Raw genomic sequence first — 18,111 nt, 5'->3', positions numbered from 1 at the left:
AGATATTTAAATTTGAATGGTTTGAATCGAATTGAATCTTGAATGCAGTATATAAAAATATTATTACTATGAGTGATAGTGATATTCAAAGAAAGGAATTAAAATATTTGACGGGCAGGTGTAAAAGTGGTAAGGACGGCATCTGGAATTCTAGATCAAAAGAATTATGTAATAGGGTATTTTCGTCTTATTTATTATTCTTCTATTGATTGCTTTGTTTGTGTTTGGTTGTCTTATGTCTAAACCGGAAATGATGCTGCTGCTGCTGAAAGAGTCTTAGTCAATCTCTTTGGTTTTGTCTTTCTTTCTTCTCCCCAAGTCCATATAAACAACCCTTCATTTTTCATCACAATTACAGCCATTACTTTTTTTTTTAATGGGTAAGTACAATAAGATTACAAACTCAAAAAGGCGGAGGACTGTTTTTCACTTAAGTTTTAATGCAAAAATAAATATATATTTATGGAGTTTAAAAAATTCAAACATCAATTAATAGGCTAATATTGGTTAAAATTTTTTGTTAAAAATAAAGATAAAATTATCATTTTACTTTTTATATTAAAAAATATATAATAAATCTTATTTTTTTCTTAAGTTTTGAAAAGTAATATTTTATCTTAACATTAAATTTTGAAAAAGTGATATTTTACCCTCTTAAATCTTTGGTTTTCTTCTCTTTGGAAATGACAACTACATGGTGACGGAGACAACACCATTCTCCTCTTTTCTCTCTCTATCACAATCGACGGCATTTCACAACAAACAAAGATTAACCGACAACAAAAATTGAAGATAAAATCTCAATTCTCCAACGACAGAAACACTAGTGCAATGAAGCCTCAATTCTCCAACACTGGCTTCGTTTTTTGTCAATTCAACTTTAGACAAAGACTAATCACACAACAGAAGTTTCATCTAGAGCTGATTCGATAAATCTAAAAATTGGTCGAGGCTTCTTCCTCTTTAATTTTTGTCGTTGATTGGTCTTCGTCTATTGTGGGATGTCGTCAACCGTGGTAGAGAGAGAAGGGTGGAGAATGTGGTCGTCTCCTTTGCCATGTAGTTGTCGTTGTAGAAGACAAGAACACCAAGGGTTTGTGAGGGTAAAATATCATTTTTTCAGAGTTTGAGGTCAGGGTGAAGTGTTACTTTTCAAAATTTAGAGAGAAAAATGAGATTAATTATATATTTTTAATATAAAAAGTAAAATGACAAATTTCTCTTGTTATTAACAAAAAAATTTAAGAGATGTTAATTCATCGACGAGCATTTAAGTTTTTGAAATCTCATAAATATATATTTGTCTTTGTATTAAAATTTGGTTGGAAAATAGTCCTTTGGCCAATCGGAAACTACATAGTCCTTGAATTAAAATTCGCTCTAGTCATCACATTGTAGTATGACTTGTAGCCTCTGTAAAATACATTGTAGTATAACATGATTTAATTATTCAATTTTTTAAGGCTGTGTTTAGTCCTACAAAGTAATCATTTATTAAAAAATAAACTAATTATATAATAATATATTATTATTTGTATATAAAAATTATATATATGATTTTATTAAAATAAATATTATCATAAAAAATATTTGAAATTTTACTTGATATAGATTTTTTTTTTATAAATTTAACATGAATAAATAATTATTGTGTTTAATTATAAGTAAAAAAAATAAAATATTATTTTACTTAGATACTTTTTGAAATTATTGATTAAACTAATATGTTTTAAGTATTTATTTTAAATATTTTTAATGTTAATAATATTTGAAGTTTTTTTGTCATCCTATTAAATTATGAAATTATTCAATTAAATTAAAAATATCAAAATTTCATTTTATTACCAATATATATTTTTAATATTATTATAATATGAGATTATTTATTATTTGACAAACATGTAATAACAATAATAAAAAATGAATTATTATTACAAGCAAATGCCTTAAAGGGATAATAACATTTTAAGGAACTAATGTATCATTTTTTTTTTTTATTGAATGGAAGAAACTTTGTTTTTTATTTAGTGAATTGATTAAATTTACAAATTTTTTTAATTAAATAGATTAAATTTTCAAATTTTTATATAAAAAAATTAAACTTTTACTTTTTTTGGTCAACAGTATCAAACTGTTTACATTGATTTTAAAAACAAAACCAAACGAGTAATTTTAATTATTTTTATTCAGTTTTTTAATAAAAATATTAAAATTTTGGTCTTTTTTTTTAAATTGAAATTTCAATTTCTTGAATAAAAATTTTGATATTACAATCTACTCAAAAAAAAAAAAAATTCAGTGCCCTGACAGAATTAAAAAAAAGAAAACATCTATCTAAATTTTAAATTATAAAATTATAAAATTTTTAAAGTTAATTAATATTTAAAAAAAAAAAGAAAATGGCATGAATAAGTAAATAAAATTAAAAAACAAGGGTAGATTAGGAAGGAAATCCCTAGTTTAGAGTTAAGAAGAGTGGTTTGAAAATTGTGAGTTGTTGATTACCATAAACTCCACGCAGAGGCCGCTCGCTCTTCTAAACTCTAAACCCCCTTTCTATTTATATACAAAAACTCTCAATTATCTTTCTGAGTTTCAACACAGATTTGATTGACTTGATTCATCTATCCATCGATCGAGATTTAAAGTTTGTTTGTCTGTTTGTATCGGGTTTGGTCTGGTTATGTAATGCATCAGAAGAAATCAGAAGTACAGATCGGAAAAGAAAGCAGTGGCGTCTCTTCCGATTTTAACCCTACTCCCCCTCTATTTGTTTTCCCTTCAAATATTCATCAGAAGCATCAATCTTCATCTGAAACCACGACGACTGCTTTACAAGGAATTCCTCAGATTTTGATTCAAAATGATCCTATTACACCTTCTCCGTCTCCTTATAAACGTCCTCACCATTCTTCGTCTCTTTCTAAATCCCCAACTTTGTATCAGTTGAATCCTCAATTCAATTCTGACCCACAGAATCAAAATTTTATTTCCCTTCCAATTGCTGCCAAATCCGCTGCGTTTCGTTTTCTTCGTCGTTTTAAACACCTTCGTCGTCTTAGAGTTCATCTCCGTTTAATCCTTTTATTGTCTCTTCCCTTTTTCTATTTCTTGGTTTCGCATCCTAGTCATTCGTTTTTTCTTGATTTTCTATCGGCTTTTGCCTTTTCAGCAGCCTTGTTATTCTCTCTAAATCTCGCACTCCCTCGATTACCTTCAATTCGCTTGTTCTTCGCTCGTTCTTTCCCTTTAAAGCTTGCATCATCTCCTATAATATCTAAACCCCCTTTACCTGTGTTTTGGTCAATTGGGTCACGCTCCAAATTGGACAAAAGGGTAAATTCTGGGTTCTGGGTGCAGGTTTATAGCAACGGAGACGTGTATGAGGGTGAATATCACAAGGGGAAATGCTCAGGGAGTGGAGTGTATTATTATTACATGAGTGGGAGATATGAGGGGGACTGGATTGATGGAAAATATGATGGGTATGGAGTTGAGACTTGGGCAAGAGGGAGCCGTTATAGGGGCCAATATAGGCAGGGACTTAGGCATGGATTTGGTGTGTACAGGTTTTATACTGGAGATGTTTATGGAGGAGAGTGGTCTAATGGTCAGAGTCATGGTTGTGGAGTTCATACTTGTGAGGATGGAAGTCGTTATGTTGGGGAATTCAAGTGGGGTGTCAAGCACGGCCTTGGCCATTACCATTTCAGGTTAAACTCTTCTTTCTGTTTTTTACCCTTTTTAATTGCCGCAATTTTGTTATTTTTGGATTTGGTTGTGTTATTTCGTTTTAAACTTAGGTATTAGATTTCTTTGAATGGTACGTGCTAGATGTGTTGGTCTTTCAAATGTGTATTGCAGGTTAGTAATTTGCATTGTCGGATACTTTGTACTGAATTTTGGGGTGTTTTTTAATTCAAAACGCATAGTTGATCGCCCTACACATTGGTAAACAATAATTGGATTTTTGATGTTTGAGCTAACTATTGTAATTTGAAATAGTCAAATTATTGCTACCAAATCTAGCCTTTCCTAAGTTTTTTGGGATTTGGCTAGTAAAATGATGCTGTCATTATATTTCCTGGAGTTGTAAATTATTATTACTTTGCATTTCCATTTTCCATGTTATGACCCTAATGGACTTATGTTTGTCCACATGGCCTAAGTTATTAGGAGTAATACCATTGTCTCTCCTGTATTACAATGGGAAGCTTATCCTTATTTGCAGTTATGGATGGATAATTATTGTATATTAATACATAATGTTATTTGCAGCTATGGACAGTGGTTGTGTATGTTAATACATAAGATTATTTGATTCTTTTCTTGACTTATTGGCTTCCAACAATGTAATTTTCTTTTACAGAAATGGAGACACATATGCTGGAGAATATTTTGCAGACAAGATGCATGGGTTTGGTGTTTATCGTTTTGCCAATGGGCATCGGTATGAAGGGGCATGGCATGAGGGAAGAAGACAGGGGCTTGGAATGTACACATTTAGAAATGGGGAAACCCAATCTGGTCACTGGCAAAATGGAATTCTGGATATTCCAAGTACACAGAACACCACTCAGCCTGTTTGTCCTGTCGCTGTTAATCATTCCAAAGTGCTTAATGCAGTGCAGGTATTTAACTTTTTATAGCTTAAATAATATTCAATACTTCTGCTAGTGTTAGGGCATACATTGTTAGCTACAATTGTAACTCATAAATTTCTAAGATGCTACTATTGGATATCTTCAGTTTTGCATTTATATTTTCTTTTAGCATTTTATTGTGGTAGAAGATAGACATTCATTATATATGTTAAAATTTTTTTATTTATAAAGCACCTTGGGCTTGCTAGAAGAAAATTGCAGGAGTTAAACATTACTGGTTTATACTGGATTACCAGCCCATATGTAATTATTCAGCTCTTTCTAATAAATTTTGATTAACAATCAGGAAGCACGACGAGCAGCAGAAAGAGCTTATGATGTGGCCAAGGTAGATGAGAGGGTTAATAGGGCAGTAGCAGCTGCCAACAGGGCAGCAAATGCAGCTAGGGTGGCAGCTGTTAAGGCTGTCCAGAAACAAATGGATCATAATAATAATAAAGACAACAACCCTATTCCAGTTGTGTGAGACTGTCATGAAGGGCTTCATTATGAATAGAGTTAGGTAAGGTTTCAGCAGTAGGACAGTGGCTGACGCATTTTCTTCTTGCCGGAGTCTTATGCTTATTAAATGGTGGAAAATGTGAGGTTCTACATTATTTGTTGCTTGTTAAGGAGGGAGACAGTTTGAGAGGATCATATCTTAGTTAGTCCTTTTTAACGTCATGTATACTCAAGTTGGATTCCTTCAAAAATAGGGAGAGAGAGAGAGAGAGCGGGCAGAGGTAATTGTTTACCATGGCTAGTTTATATTTGCTTTTGTATCTTTCCTTCATTTTTGTAAAGTTAGATGTAACGTAAATGCTGGAGCCCTGGTAAAAGAACCTCGACCCAGCTTTTGTTGTATTTGAACTATTGGTTCTGGCGCTTACAATGAAATATAGTCATGTTCATATAATAATATGTCTGGCTCTTACAATGAAATGCAGTCAGGTTAGTATAAAAATGTGTTTATAGAGCTGTTAATCACATACCCTACGCACATTGTGGCCAAACTAAAGGCTTGCCTCCAGATTCAGATCCAACTCCAACTGGCCAGTATGATTCGCGTTTGAAAACCCTGTGAGGTATAATAATCTATGTACACTTTTGACCAGAAATCCTACAACTTGTGCAATCCAGTCAAGCCAGAAGCATATTACCACTTTTATTCAAGCATAACGATTCCAATCTGACTTACGCATTATTTGCCAAACCTTCATTCGTATATTGCAGAACATGTCCTCAAAACAGACAAACTTTACAGCTTTCAGATTAAGACATTCATCAACTTGATTATTAAGGAAGCTAATAAACTATAGTCCACTGCAATCAATATCCTCGATCAGTAACTAACATTCATCTAGCTAAAATATATAGATGCACATTAATAAGTCCTATATTAACCATACCACACCAGAAGCAGTATACTAACACCAAAATTTGATTCAACTAGATTCAAACAACATAGCTCTAAAACCAATAACCAGGAGTAAGAATTCTGTTCAGAACATCTAGAACCAAAAAATAGAGTCCAATGACATATCAAAAGCAAAACATTCAGCAATAAAATTAACTCTCAGTCTGCTCCCTCAGCCTACGGATGGTGCTCCTGACAGTCACGGCACTTGCAGTGCTGGCCAAAGATACAAGGAACAAATATTAGAACTATTGTACCTGTAAATACAAGTACCTGAGTATCAAAGTAGGAGTATTTCTTACTTCAAAGTGTAAGCACCTCCTGCCTTAACCTTGCCACAGTCTTTACAACCCCAGATTCCAACAGCCTTCCTCTTCACTGCATACTGTAACAAATAAGAGTTCATCCGATCAAACACATCAAAGAGCGAAAGAGAAAAAAAAACTTATGAACCTGGTTTGAGATGAGATTGCAGAGGAAAAGGTACCGATATTATTACCTTCCCACAGAACTCGCAGAAGTACTTGCTGTGTTGACTGACCTCCATCTTTTTAATCTGCTTGCGCAGACTAGCACCATAACGGGTACCTGAAATAAGAAAATGTTTAAAAAGCCCAATTTCCCAAAGTCACACAGGTAGAAAAGACAAGCATCTTAACCAAGAGAACATAGAAGATACCTAAAAACTTGAATCAACAACCACACGGTAAAGAAATGAAAAGGGGTTAGCAAAAACACCTTTCTTGACAAAGTTACTACGACAAATTTTAATAATATCATCTCATACTTGAAGGGCAAATAACCAAACTGAATTTAATTTACCATTTTGATATCTTTCCTACACCACTAAATCGACATTCCAAACATATAAAAGGAACGTAAAACTATGTTCAACACTTACCATACTTCCCGACAATTCCGGCCTTCTTGGTTCTCTTAGTCTGTATGAGATACAAAATTAAGTATCTATTAGCAATATTCACTAGCACCTTAAAGAAAAACTTCAGGCATTTAAAAAAAAAACGAAGAAAAAATACTATCAATGAAAAATCAATACGACCATTCGTGGGGTTTTCCAATAATATAACATAAACAACAAAAATACATATACTAGCCAAAAACAAATAACCAGCTCTGACCATGAACAGAACTTGAATTGTATATATTTGTTTCTTTTTCTTTCAACAAAATATCACAGTTGAATCTAGTAGAGTTATCAAAATTAATATTCAGAGAGATGCGAGATGTCACAACTCTTTCAAAGGCAATAACAAATTATAAACCTAGTTAATTTTGTGCAATGAAAAAAAAAAGAACCTAAATAATTCATAAGTTCAACATAGATGGATTGAATTTATTCCACTAACACAGAGAGAAGGGGTTACCATTTTGGATGTGTTTGGAGAAGCAGACCAGAACCCTAGAAATCTCACTCAGCCGAACAAAGAGGCCACCCAAATGATCTGAATCGTTATCGCGCCGCACATATATATACTACCAAAACATTCAACCTTCACTCAGATTTTGCCCTAGGACCCGACCCATCCTCTGGCTTGTTATGAATTCTATTGGCCCGTATCACACTGGGCCTTTAGAACCCGCTCAATTGTAACAAACTATTAAATTAAAATTAATTAGAATTAATTGAATAGTATGTTTTGAATTATCAGATATAAAAATCAAAATAATTTTTGGAATTTTAAATTATTATTTTAATAATCATTAACCATAAATGGGTTCGCATTTTGTTAATTTTCTGATAACAAATGTTAAAATTTTTTTATTATAATAATAAAATTAATATAATTAGATGAGAAAAATAAATTTAATAGAAAATTTTAAAAAACTATAAATCAATTACAATCTGAACTTGTGCTGAACTTTAAATCTGTTGAGAAATTGACCCTTCATCAGAGTCGTCATCTCGTGGATGATTATTTCTGCTTTTATTATTCTTCTTTCCTTGGAAATTTCCAACATAAGGATGGCAAATGGCAATGGCATGTGCAAGGTTCTCAACCTGCACAACTGGAGACTCCCTGTTGTTTCCCTATTCTGGTTTCAGGTCATGGTTCACAGCAATTTAATCACAGTGGAGATGAAGCTTATGGATATGATCAAACTTTATGTCCTATTGAGGTATGATTGCTGATGATAGGAGGAATGCCACCTCTGTTAAGCTCCAGGCTATTATTGATGCTTGATTTACCAATATTATTACTTACATTCTTGTTTGAAACAGGAGTGCACTGCACAATATATCAGTCTCTCATAATCTAATATTAATACAAATTTATTTGTAGAAATGGTTTGTTTGTGTTAATTGGTTATACGCATTTCAATTCATCAGGCTCTGTCAAAGATCACCTCTACTGGTGCCATCACTTGCTGGACAATGTCATTCCAACACTGACAATACATATGGTGCCCCTGCCTTTCATGAGATATAACCAAAATCATTCAATCACAATTTAACAAAAGACTGAAACAGTGTTTAAGCTAAATTTCAGAGCCTTAGATCTTCTGATTGAACTGAAACTAGAGATGCAAGTTTTTGTTTGATATTAAAGCTTTGGATGTACCTTTAACAGAGAAGGTTGTATGAAACACCAACTGTCAATCTGCACAAGGATAAAAAAGGCCATTGGTATGAACCTGTCTAACTGTTACAGCATATGACAGATTATATATATTGTATTATTGACATGATATCAACCAACCATACCTGTTAATGCTACTCATGCAGATTCTTTACCTGAATTCCACACGCCAATACTATTTGAATAGGCCAATCAAACTTCGTGAAAGTCTTCCTAATCACAACTTGTCAGCCAATTCCATACAGCTTTACAATATATGGGGGAAAGTAATAGTAAGGAATGTCCATATACCCTAGAATATCAAAACTACCTGATGTTCGATCATCATCACACAAGGTAGGTAATGAGATTCAATCACAGAAGAAAATAGACAGCAACATCAACAAATGATTTTGATGCTGAATTGAACCCTTTTCATAATTGCAGTAGATATTTTGAAGAAATAATATTAAGGCATGGAGAAGGAAAACCCTATATTGCTGCCATACATATCCCACCCACCTCACCCCACTCCACCCCACCAAATAAGAAAGATATTTTCGCAAATTAATAAGTACCCTAAAAGCAATGTAGATTAATTTCTTCTAACAAGGTACAATCAGCATCACTATCTCTAAATAAATTTTTCTAATATCTTTGATCTGTTAGGGTCTGGATGCCGGAAATCCTCCAACCACAAATTGGAGCTCATTCGAATCTCGTTTAACACAGCTTCTCCTTTATCTGATTTAATACTCTCTAATATGCTACCAAGAACATCACCTGCAAGCCCAATTTGAAGAAGACGTCCTGGCTCCTCTCCTCCTTCATACAACAACCGCCCTATGTCTCTCAAGGGTATCACATTTTCAAGAACGACTTTCCCAAAAATACGGCCTAAAAATTCTGCTGCTTTTGGGGCGTCATTTACTGCATCCTCCAAGTTACAGAGAACAGATTCAAACCTGCCCAATGGAAATAAAATTAATTATTTTTCTGCAATACATTGCATGAATGATTAACACTACAAATATTTCCTACCCTTCCATAAGCTGAACTGGCCTTAACATGCTGTCTGGAGATTTTGCAAGATCAACAAGAAGCTTAGCCAAAAGATCCCGTTCCATGTCCTTCCTCTCAAAAGAGTCTGTAATCCAGAGAGAGACCATTGAAGGATGGAAGCTTGGGGAATTCAAACCTTTAATGCACAAAGCAACTTCTTTCTCATCCCTGGCACTGAAAAATCGAGGAAAAGTAGCAACTGTGAACAGACTTTCCAAAATATTCCAACTAATTATCATAAATCATTTTCTTGTTCAGCTGTGTAAAATTACTAGTTATCAGGAAGTCCTGTTCAAAGTTGAGACTCTGCTATTCTAGTTTCCTTTGCTAGCAGTCCACTAAAGAAAAGGTTTGACAAAACAAACAAAAGAACCATACATAGGGTAAGCCAAATATCCCAAAAAGGTCAATCATAAAAAAGGACCAGAACGCAAGCCAAAAAACTTTCATTTGATCAAAATGAAACATGGTCAAAACACCATTCCAATTCAAGTGAATGGGAAAGTAAGAAAAACTCAAAATTCCCATCACTGATGCCCCAGAGGAAGCCATTCTAGATGCAGAACAAACCATCTGGCCTCCCGGCCAATGTGTGCTCTAAATTGAGACCATAACATTCTATATCTTATCTTTTCATTATACAGCAAGATTAGCAGCATATGGTAAAAACACAAGAAAATAATAATGGGATAATTTTACACTAAATCAGACACCATGAAGTACAATTATCAAAACTCCTACTTACTGACATGCACATTTAGTCAAGGACAGATTTCTAACTTTGACTAAACATAAGTGAAGCTCTGACTCCCATGAAAGAAATCAAGTACTTTAATAAAGATATGTATACATAATATTCAATATAAACTTAATGCTCATAAAAGATACAGTCAACAGATATATAGATAAGCAAGCATATAGATAATGATGTACCTGTAAAATTCTTTAATTGTTGACAAGGACATATCTCTCAGGCATTCTTCTCGCCGCACTTCGGATGGAGCATTTTCAGTTGAAGCTTGTCCCTGGCCTAGTGTGGGCAGCGAAGTTGCAAGAGGCCTTTCAAAACTTTGATCTGGGGTCCTTGTATCACGATTAGCATAATTCATGCTATGCTCTTGAGCACTCATTTGATCAGAAGTAGTTGGGCCTGCAAATCTATTTGGATGATATCTTGGCATTAGATCCTCCCTAGAACCATAAGCAGTTCGCTCTGACAAAGAACTGAAACCATTCAAACCAGCAGTTGTTATTCTAGGTTCACCAACACTAGACATTCGTCTGGCAAGACCACCTTGGGGCCCCAAAGTAATTGAATCATCACCTATAGGTCTTTGAGGCAAGGGAGCTACCACCCTAGACTCATAAGATTGTCTATCATCCATTCGTACATCTTGAACGCCATAACCACGACTTTGAGAGGGCAATCCACGAAAACTGCCCATCTGAGAAGTTGGGGAAGACAACATAGCTGATCTAGGACCAAAATCTGGAGGTGCCCGTCTTGATGAAGAATTCATACTGGAACCTCTGGAAAGCCTACTGGTTTGAGCTTGCCTTTCTTGAGCAGCATCTCTGTGCACCTCCTCAATCTTTTTTGGCCCTTCAACCTTCCTCCTTTGCTGCCACTTATTATTCCTCAACTCAATTGCATCCTTCAACATAAACCTAACTCTAGAAGATAACTTCAAATTGTTGGACAACTTCACCATCCTGTCAAAATATGCATCCATATACTCTTTGGCTTTGGGATGGTCTATCATCTCCCCAATTGTGCTCATCAATTTACACAACGCTTCAACATCTTCCTCATCAGGACTCTCATACTGACCCAGCAACTTCTGGATACATTCATGCATTATTCTCTCAGTCAACATTTTCTTCTTGTACAATTCACCAATCAGCCTAATGTTACCAAGCATCCTTCTTCGAGCCTTAATTCTCTTTTCTTCTCTTTCCTCATCAGACTGCTTAATCTCACCTTCTTTGTCAGCTTTGTTAGCTTCTTCTTGCTCTCTCTCCCCTCTCTCAAATTCCTCTTGGCATTTGTTCAGCAACAATCTCTTAAAAGTAATCTTTTCATTGTCTTCACAAAAATCAGGCAACTCTCCAGCAAGATGAAAGCAAAAGTTAGCATACATCTCACAGAATGTTGGCTCCATTAAAGCTTTATCAAAAATTTGAGAAATGACACCAGTGAGAGTGACAGCATTGTCAATGTTTACACCTTTTACTTGCTCAAAAAGTTTATCAAAGTTCTGAGGTGTTAGTTTGTTCAGAATAGCTTTCAACTGCCGCTTTTTAGCTTCTTCCTCATCGGTCACTTTACCAACTTCGTACTTCTTCTCTGCTTTGTGCATGACCTGCAATGGAGTTGGAGAAGGAATTAAACCCTTCTGCTGGAAATTAGTAGCACGTTGCCACCTGTCAGCATCAGGACTATTTCTTTGCATCCCACCCTGAGGACCCATGGATTGTGTTGGTCCAGATAAGATCCCTCCACCATACTGCACAGGCATCTGAGCTCGTGGATTCCTTAGAACACCGTAGTTGCCTCCTTGGCCAGGTCGAAATCCTGCGTTACCTCCATAACCAACATCTAGACGCATATCCCTCGCCAAACTTGGACCAGTTATTCTACCCCACCTGTCGTCGTCAACAATAACACTACCACGACGATCCATTCGAGGTCCCCCAGTCAGCCTATCCATTGTTCTTCCAGGACTAGGGTATGAATCACGATCAACAAGATGAGAGACACTGATATTAGCACCCATCATGACCTCTGCAATATCAGATGCAATCTCAAATCCCTCTGGAAGATCAGTACAATGCTCAGAAAATTTCAGGAGGAAATCTCTGGAGTACTTCTTTCCCAGGTTACCATCTCCATTGTCCTCATTTTGCACCAACGGTCTCGAAGACTGTTCCCCAACACCTGAAGGTTCTAATTTAGGTGTGGAGATGTCAGCAGCATCTTCCCAATCGTCAGGCTCCGTTTTGATCTGCACAATCTTCTCACTTGCTACAGCATCCACAGACGACTGCTTTAAATTTATAACAGTAGAAGAGTTGTCAGCAGTTTCTGAAGGAATGCCAACCTCTTTCTTCTCTTCAGGACCCTTATAAGCCATGTAGAGATCAGAAGTTGTCCCAGCAGCATCTGCTTTCTGAAGAATTTCTTTCCTCTTCTTCTTTCCTCCAGAAGTAGTGCTCTTTGACCCAGTTAATTCCAGTACAGGCTTATCCTTGAAACCAGATGCTGGAACTGACACCAATCCAGCCCCCCTGTTCTCAAGACTTTCCCTTTCATTTCTCATCATTTCTTCTGGAGTTTCTGTGGTTGAAGGGTGAGCAGAGTTTTCATCTATTGCACTACTTCTGCTTGACAAGGTATCCACACTTGATGTCATATTAACATGCAAACTTTCAACATCTGCTGAACCCATGGCTCCAGAGATAGACATGTTATCAGATACCCTGCCAGTGCCACCTTCTGTGCAATAACTTGCAGGTTCATCAAACTTCTCCTCAACAGTTGCAACCATTGAAACCTCATTGCTGGTAGCCGCTGTCTTCAACACAGATTCCTGTTGAGTTTGGTCATCAAGATTGGCAGATTTTGAAGTAAGTGGTTCAGGAGAAATATCAAGGCTATTAATATCTTTCTTGGACCTTTCTGACAATGTCTCTTCTGCTCGTTCTGTTATCAAGTATTCGTGTGAAGAACGTTCACCAGGCTTCATATTAGCATTTTGAACAGCATCCAAGAAATTATCGCTGTTTGCAGCACTAGAAATTTCAGACTTTGATTCAGGAGCCTCAAAAGTTGAAACCAATTCTCTGGTTAGTTCTGACAAAACTTCACTAGTTGTTGTTGTAATAGGATTTGTTTTTGTTTTTACAGAATCAGAAACTTTACTGCTGGAAGATATACCATGTTCTGAAGCTCGCAAAACCAAGCTTGATGTTGAAGTAGATACACCAACCTGCAAAGATAGATTTAGAATTCACGGAATAATGCACCATACAAGGTTATAATAGAAATTGTACTTGAAAAGTAAACGCAACACAACAGCATTACCTCCTGCTGTGAATGAATCAGTTCTTTTCTGGCAGGCTTCTTTTGATGATCCTTGTTAGAGTTCAACCTACTCAAGCTTTCCGTTGTTCTGCCTTCCACATTGGTAGCAACAGGTGCAGGCTCTGCAGATGGAGCAGTTGAACAAGAGGACACAGAATTAGTTGTCAGGTTGTCAGTAGAGGCAGCAGGAGAAACTGCCAGAGACTGTTTAGTAGCTGCCGGCAATGACGTAGAAACTGATGATCCACTACCTTCCCCAGACGGCCTTGATGGTTTTGACAAACCACCCTTTCCAACAGCGGGTGAGATAACAGAAAGAGAAGAGTCAGCAACCTTTTCTCCAACAGATACTTTGGCTGGTTTAACTGTCACCTGTACAGTTCCTGAAGGAGCAGAATAAATTATATTATGCTCATCACGAGAATGATCTGAGTTTGGTGGTTCCACAACAGAAGGCATTGGAATCCCAGTTTTGCTAACTGGCAAGGAGCCTATGGTTGTTGGATTAATGAATGATACATTAGGGGGACCCTGGCCAACAGTATAGTTATATCTTGGTGCCTGAGAATTGGGAGTTATCTGGCTACTCATTAATGGTAGAGAACCTGGAGTCGGAAAATACATGGAACCATGATTGAACGAACTGGAATAACAATTGATCTGATGAGCAGGTGAAAATGTTTGAATTGGCTGGGATTGAGGAATGTTTGTGTGAGACCTAGGGGCTGAAACCCCACTATCTGTATGAGTGTCCATTCGTTCATCAAGTCTGACCTCCTTATGTGTCTCCGGATCCGTAATCTTCACTATGGTCTTACGATGACCAGCATATTTTCCTCCCTGCTGTTGGGGGTAATGTGATGTAATGCCAATTCCCATATTGCCTAGCTGGGGAGGACCCATATGAGCTGTGAAATTTAGGCCCTGTCCCTGATGCATGATTCCCTGAGGCTGCATTGGATGCGGTTGGAGACCTGGAACAAACATATGCTGCTGACCGCTTCCCATGGGTAATGCAATGGGGAGTGGCAATTGAAGGGAGGTGCCTGTTACATTCTGAGATTGCATTTGTGGTCTATGCCCACCAAACTGCATGGATACTTGCTGTTGGTGAAATGGCATTTGCATAGAAGGCATTGGCATAGGAAGAACAGAAGGCTTCTGTGTTTGATTTGAAGTGGGAGCATGCAACACTGGTACTTCCTTTTTGGGTTTCATCACTTGTTGAACTTCCCCAGTACTAGATTGATCGGTAGCACTAGCATCCTTGCTCTGTAACTGCTGCTTAGGGACAGATTGTGTTTGCACTGATCTGCAAGCGTCATGGCGTGCCTGCAAATCAAATGTAACAATTAACTTCATGATTCAAGCATCAAACATAAGAAGTCCAATAAACTATAACTATCTGAGCATTAACGTCAGGATATATTTGCAGGTAAAATCTCATCCAGACACAAAAGAAGTAAATTAATATCCTTCAACCTATGATTATATTGCGAAAATAACTGAATGACACTTTAGAAAGAAAATGAACATACCTGATCACATTTCTGCTCATCCAAATTTGGGGGAGCTGAACTAGTTCGAGCTGGAATCTAAAAATAATATAATTATTATTGAATTTAACAATCATTTGATCCTATGAAGTTTTCCCTTTAGATAAGTTGTAAAAGTAATATAAAGTTACCTGCATCCCAATCGAGCCAAACTGAAAATGGAATTCCTTGGATGCATCTCCCTGACCTAAGCCACAAGTTGAACAAGTAAGCATACATTCAGAAAGATCATTGGAGTTACACATTATACAAAGTTGCAATAGATAGCAGCACTCTCATTATTAACTGATACTTTAAGCAACTAGTACACTAAGCACACAGGTGAAAAAATAAAATAAAAGAATACCCTTTGATTGATTCGCAGGTCCAGTATGGTCAGAATTCATGGAGGAAGGTTGAGAAATTGGAGCCTTTGGAACAGCTTGGGTGCCACTCTGAGTGGTGGGCGATTCAACATGCTTGGCAGCACCACTACCAACCAGTACATCAGCTGTTCCTATAGTAAATATGGATTCAGAAAATCAGGTATGGTTTCACTTCTGTATATCTTATCCACAATTTAAAAGAATTCCTGATGTAAGAGATCAGCAAAATAGTTATTTTCTTAATGGGAATCATACCACGTAACCGAGGTTGTAAAGGTGCACCATTCTGAATATTTCGCGATGCAGAAGCATTGCTACTAGCATTGACAGTTGGCACGTTTACCCTAGATTGACCTCCTTGTGCATTGTGAGACTTCTTAAAACTATCATTGACAATCCCATAAAAATCAAACCCTAATTTAATATTATAGTGATGGAAACCGTAATTGGAGAACGAAAATCGAGATTAAAAAAAGATGTACCTGCGATTGGAGGAAAGCGACGGAGAAAAGGAAATAGACGGTGAAGGGGCGGGCCCACCGCCAGAGCCCTTACCGTAAGAGCCTGAGGAGGTCCGCTGCTGATTTGAACCGGCGGATCGTCCTGATTTTCGATACTGTGTCTCGCTTCTATCGGACCTTGATTGATGGAAGGACATAAATCCCTACAGTCAAATAATTCCTTGAATCGTTTAGCTTTCCTCTGCAACTAAACAAACAATACAGATCCACACATCAAAAAGAAAGATTTTTAAATGATAAATATTATAGATAGCAATATATAAATATGTAATGAAGTTTAGGGTTTGATTGAGAAATAGTTAGTGTGCATAGAGGGAGAGCAGTTAGAGTGAACAGTGAAGAGCGATAGAATTAGGGTTTTAAATGGGTGAACATTACTTACAGTACTCAGATACAGAGAGAGGGCGAGGGAGCGGGGAAGAGAGAAGAGAAGATGAAAAAATTCAAAACGAAAATAAATAATATATATTTATTGGAGAAACAAGTTCTGTTGGTAAATGGAAGAGAAAGAGGAGGGTAAATTATTAACAAACTGATCAAGAAAATGGTGGTCAAAACGTAGGTTTTTTAGGAGATCGAAATCGAATGGGTCGCGCATTTGGTTTTTCACTTTTACTGCCTTACCCACCTGCCCTTACACTGGCAGTCACTACTAAGCTAATCTGGATCCTCTTTTTCTTTTTTTTTTAACATGTATTCTGAGCCACGCGCCGTCGCAACGACATTCCACTTTTCGTTGGCGTATTGTTTCAGATAGTTGGGCTGAATTCATTGGGTTAATTTTTTGGTAAGAAAGGGATATGCCTATTTCCATAATATGCGTTATAGAGGCCCAAACCCAATTCAAATAAATAATTAATGGATGAATTGATTTTTGGGCTCATGAATTTATACCATACTTTTTGTTTGATGCGGGAATTAAGCATGATACATTACATCTATCTAGGGAAGCTTGAGAGAAGAATCACCTCTTAAGAGAGTCATAAAAATTGAGTCTAAAGTCATATCACATCATAAGTTTATATTTTTAAACGTGGAATCCAGTTGCATGGTAGAAACTAAGTTCTTCGTCAAAGCAAAGTCACAATAGGAGATGTTTCCCTGAATTTCGTCGTGATTTGTGAAGACATTGGATTGGTCCAAGGATAGCCATCACTAAGTCCTGGAAATCAAAAGGTTTGAAATTCGCAATCCTAACCAGCTTATGACAATTTGGTTTCCTAAAATTAGATTTGAAGTTACATTTCCAATTGATACTGGAGACTGAAGATTACATCCTTAAAATTACTTGTCAGTTCCATCACATGTTCACTGGCAATCCCGTAAGTTGGGTGGTTTACTTAATATTATAATAATAATAATAATAATACAATTTTAAAATTGTTGTTATATTTTCATAGATGAGATAGTAAAACAAGTAACTCTTATACTCTACCATATTTGTTTATAAAAACAGGAAAAGGGTTATTTTTCACTTACATTTTATTCTAATCTCAAAATCATATTTACGACAAATAAAAAACTTAAATATTTACTTATAAACTAATTATTATCCAAATTTTTAGTTAAGAGTAGAAGTAAAATCATCATTTTATCTCTAAACTCTAAAATTTTGAAATTTATATTATTCCCACCCTAGGTTTTAAAAACTAAACTTCAACACATTCTCAAAATTTTAAATGTTTATATTTCATCTTTAAGGTTTTTTTTTTTCTCTGACCACTATCATTCTGACTGATAATCGACACTTTCCATTTATCTTTTATATCTAACTATGAAAGACAACTATTTAGACGTGACAACGAAAGACGACAAGTCATCATTTGTTGTCTGAAAACTTGACAAACGACAATGTTTCATTATCGTTTGTCACGTCATCTAGAA

At 36.0% G+C, this 18,111-nt stretch overlaps 3 protein-coding genes across 6 annotated transcripts; 1 reads left to right on the top strand and 2 right to left on the bottom strand.

Moving 5' to 3' along the window:
- Positions 1-2,497: 2,497 nt before the first annotated feature.
- Positions 2,498-5,559, top strand: LOC123222848 (alsin homolog). The gene is made up of 3 exons (XM_044645834.1): positions 2,498-3,713; positions 4,370-4,631; positions 4,951-5,559. The coding sequence occupies exons 1-3, from the start codon at positions 2,689-2,691 to the stop codon at positions 5,128-5,130; spliced, it is 1,467 nt and encodes a 488-aa protein (XP_044501769.1). The 5' UTR covers positions 2,498-2,688; the 3' UTR covers positions 5,131-5,559.
- A 507-nt stretch (positions 5,560-6,066) lies between these two features.
- Positions 6,067-7,600, bottom strand: LOC123222851 (60S ribosomal protein L37a). The gene is made up of 5 exons (XM_044645838.1): positions 7,446-7,600; positions 6,962-7,001; positions 6,560-6,648; positions 6,363-6,445; positions 6,067-6,276 (listed from the first exon to the last, which is right to left on the bottom strand). Exons 1-5 carry the CDS (start codon positions 7,446-7,448, stop codon positions 6,213-6,215), a joined length of 279 nt encoding a protein of 92 aa, XP_044501773.1. The 5' UTR covers positions 7,449-7,600; the 3' UTR covers positions 6,067-6,212.
- A 1,439-nt stretch (positions 7,601-9,039) lies between these two features.
- On the bottom strand, positions 9,040-16,856 carry LOC123222847 (eukaryotic translation initiation factor 4G-like). Of its 4 annotated transcripts, XM_044645833.1 has the most exons (11): positions 16,610-16,856; positions 16,189-16,414; positions 15,962-16,089; positions 15,688-15,837; positions 15,473-15,528; positions 15,324-15,380; positions 14,037-15,117; positions 13,786-13,907; positions 10,635-13,690; positions 9,681-9,875; positions 9,040-9,604 (listed from the first exon to the last, which is right to left on the bottom strand). In XM_044645833.1, the coding sequence occupies exons 2-11, from the start codon at positions 16,362-16,364 to the stop codon at positions 9,274-9,276; spliced, it is 5,352 nt and encodes a 1,783-aa protein (XP_044501768.1). In that variant the 5' UTR covers positions 16,365-16,414; positions 16,610-16,856; the 3' UTR covers positions 9,040-9,273. The 4 variants fall into 4 exon arrangements, with proteins under 4 accessions (XP_044501768.1, XP_044501765.1, XP_044501767.1 ...); XM_044645830.1 differs by having other exon boundaries at positions 13,786-15,117; XM_044645832.1 differs by having other exon boundaries at positions 13,786-15,117; positions 16,189-16,408.
- Between the last annotated feature and the right edge of the window lie 1,255 nt (positions 16,857-18,111).

The sequence above is a fragment of the Mangifera indica genome, chromosome 8 (assembly GCF_011075055.1).
Source record: "Mangifera indica cultivar Alphonso chromosome 8, CATAS_Mindica_2.1, whole genome shotgun sequence".
Taxonomy (NCBI): Eukaryota; Viridiplantae; Streptophyta; class Magnoliopsida; order Sapindales; family Anacardiaceae; genus Mangifera; species Mangifera indica.
The sequence above is the reverse complement of the archived record's forward strand: the minus strand, read 5'-3'. Positions and strand labels throughout refer to the sequence as shown.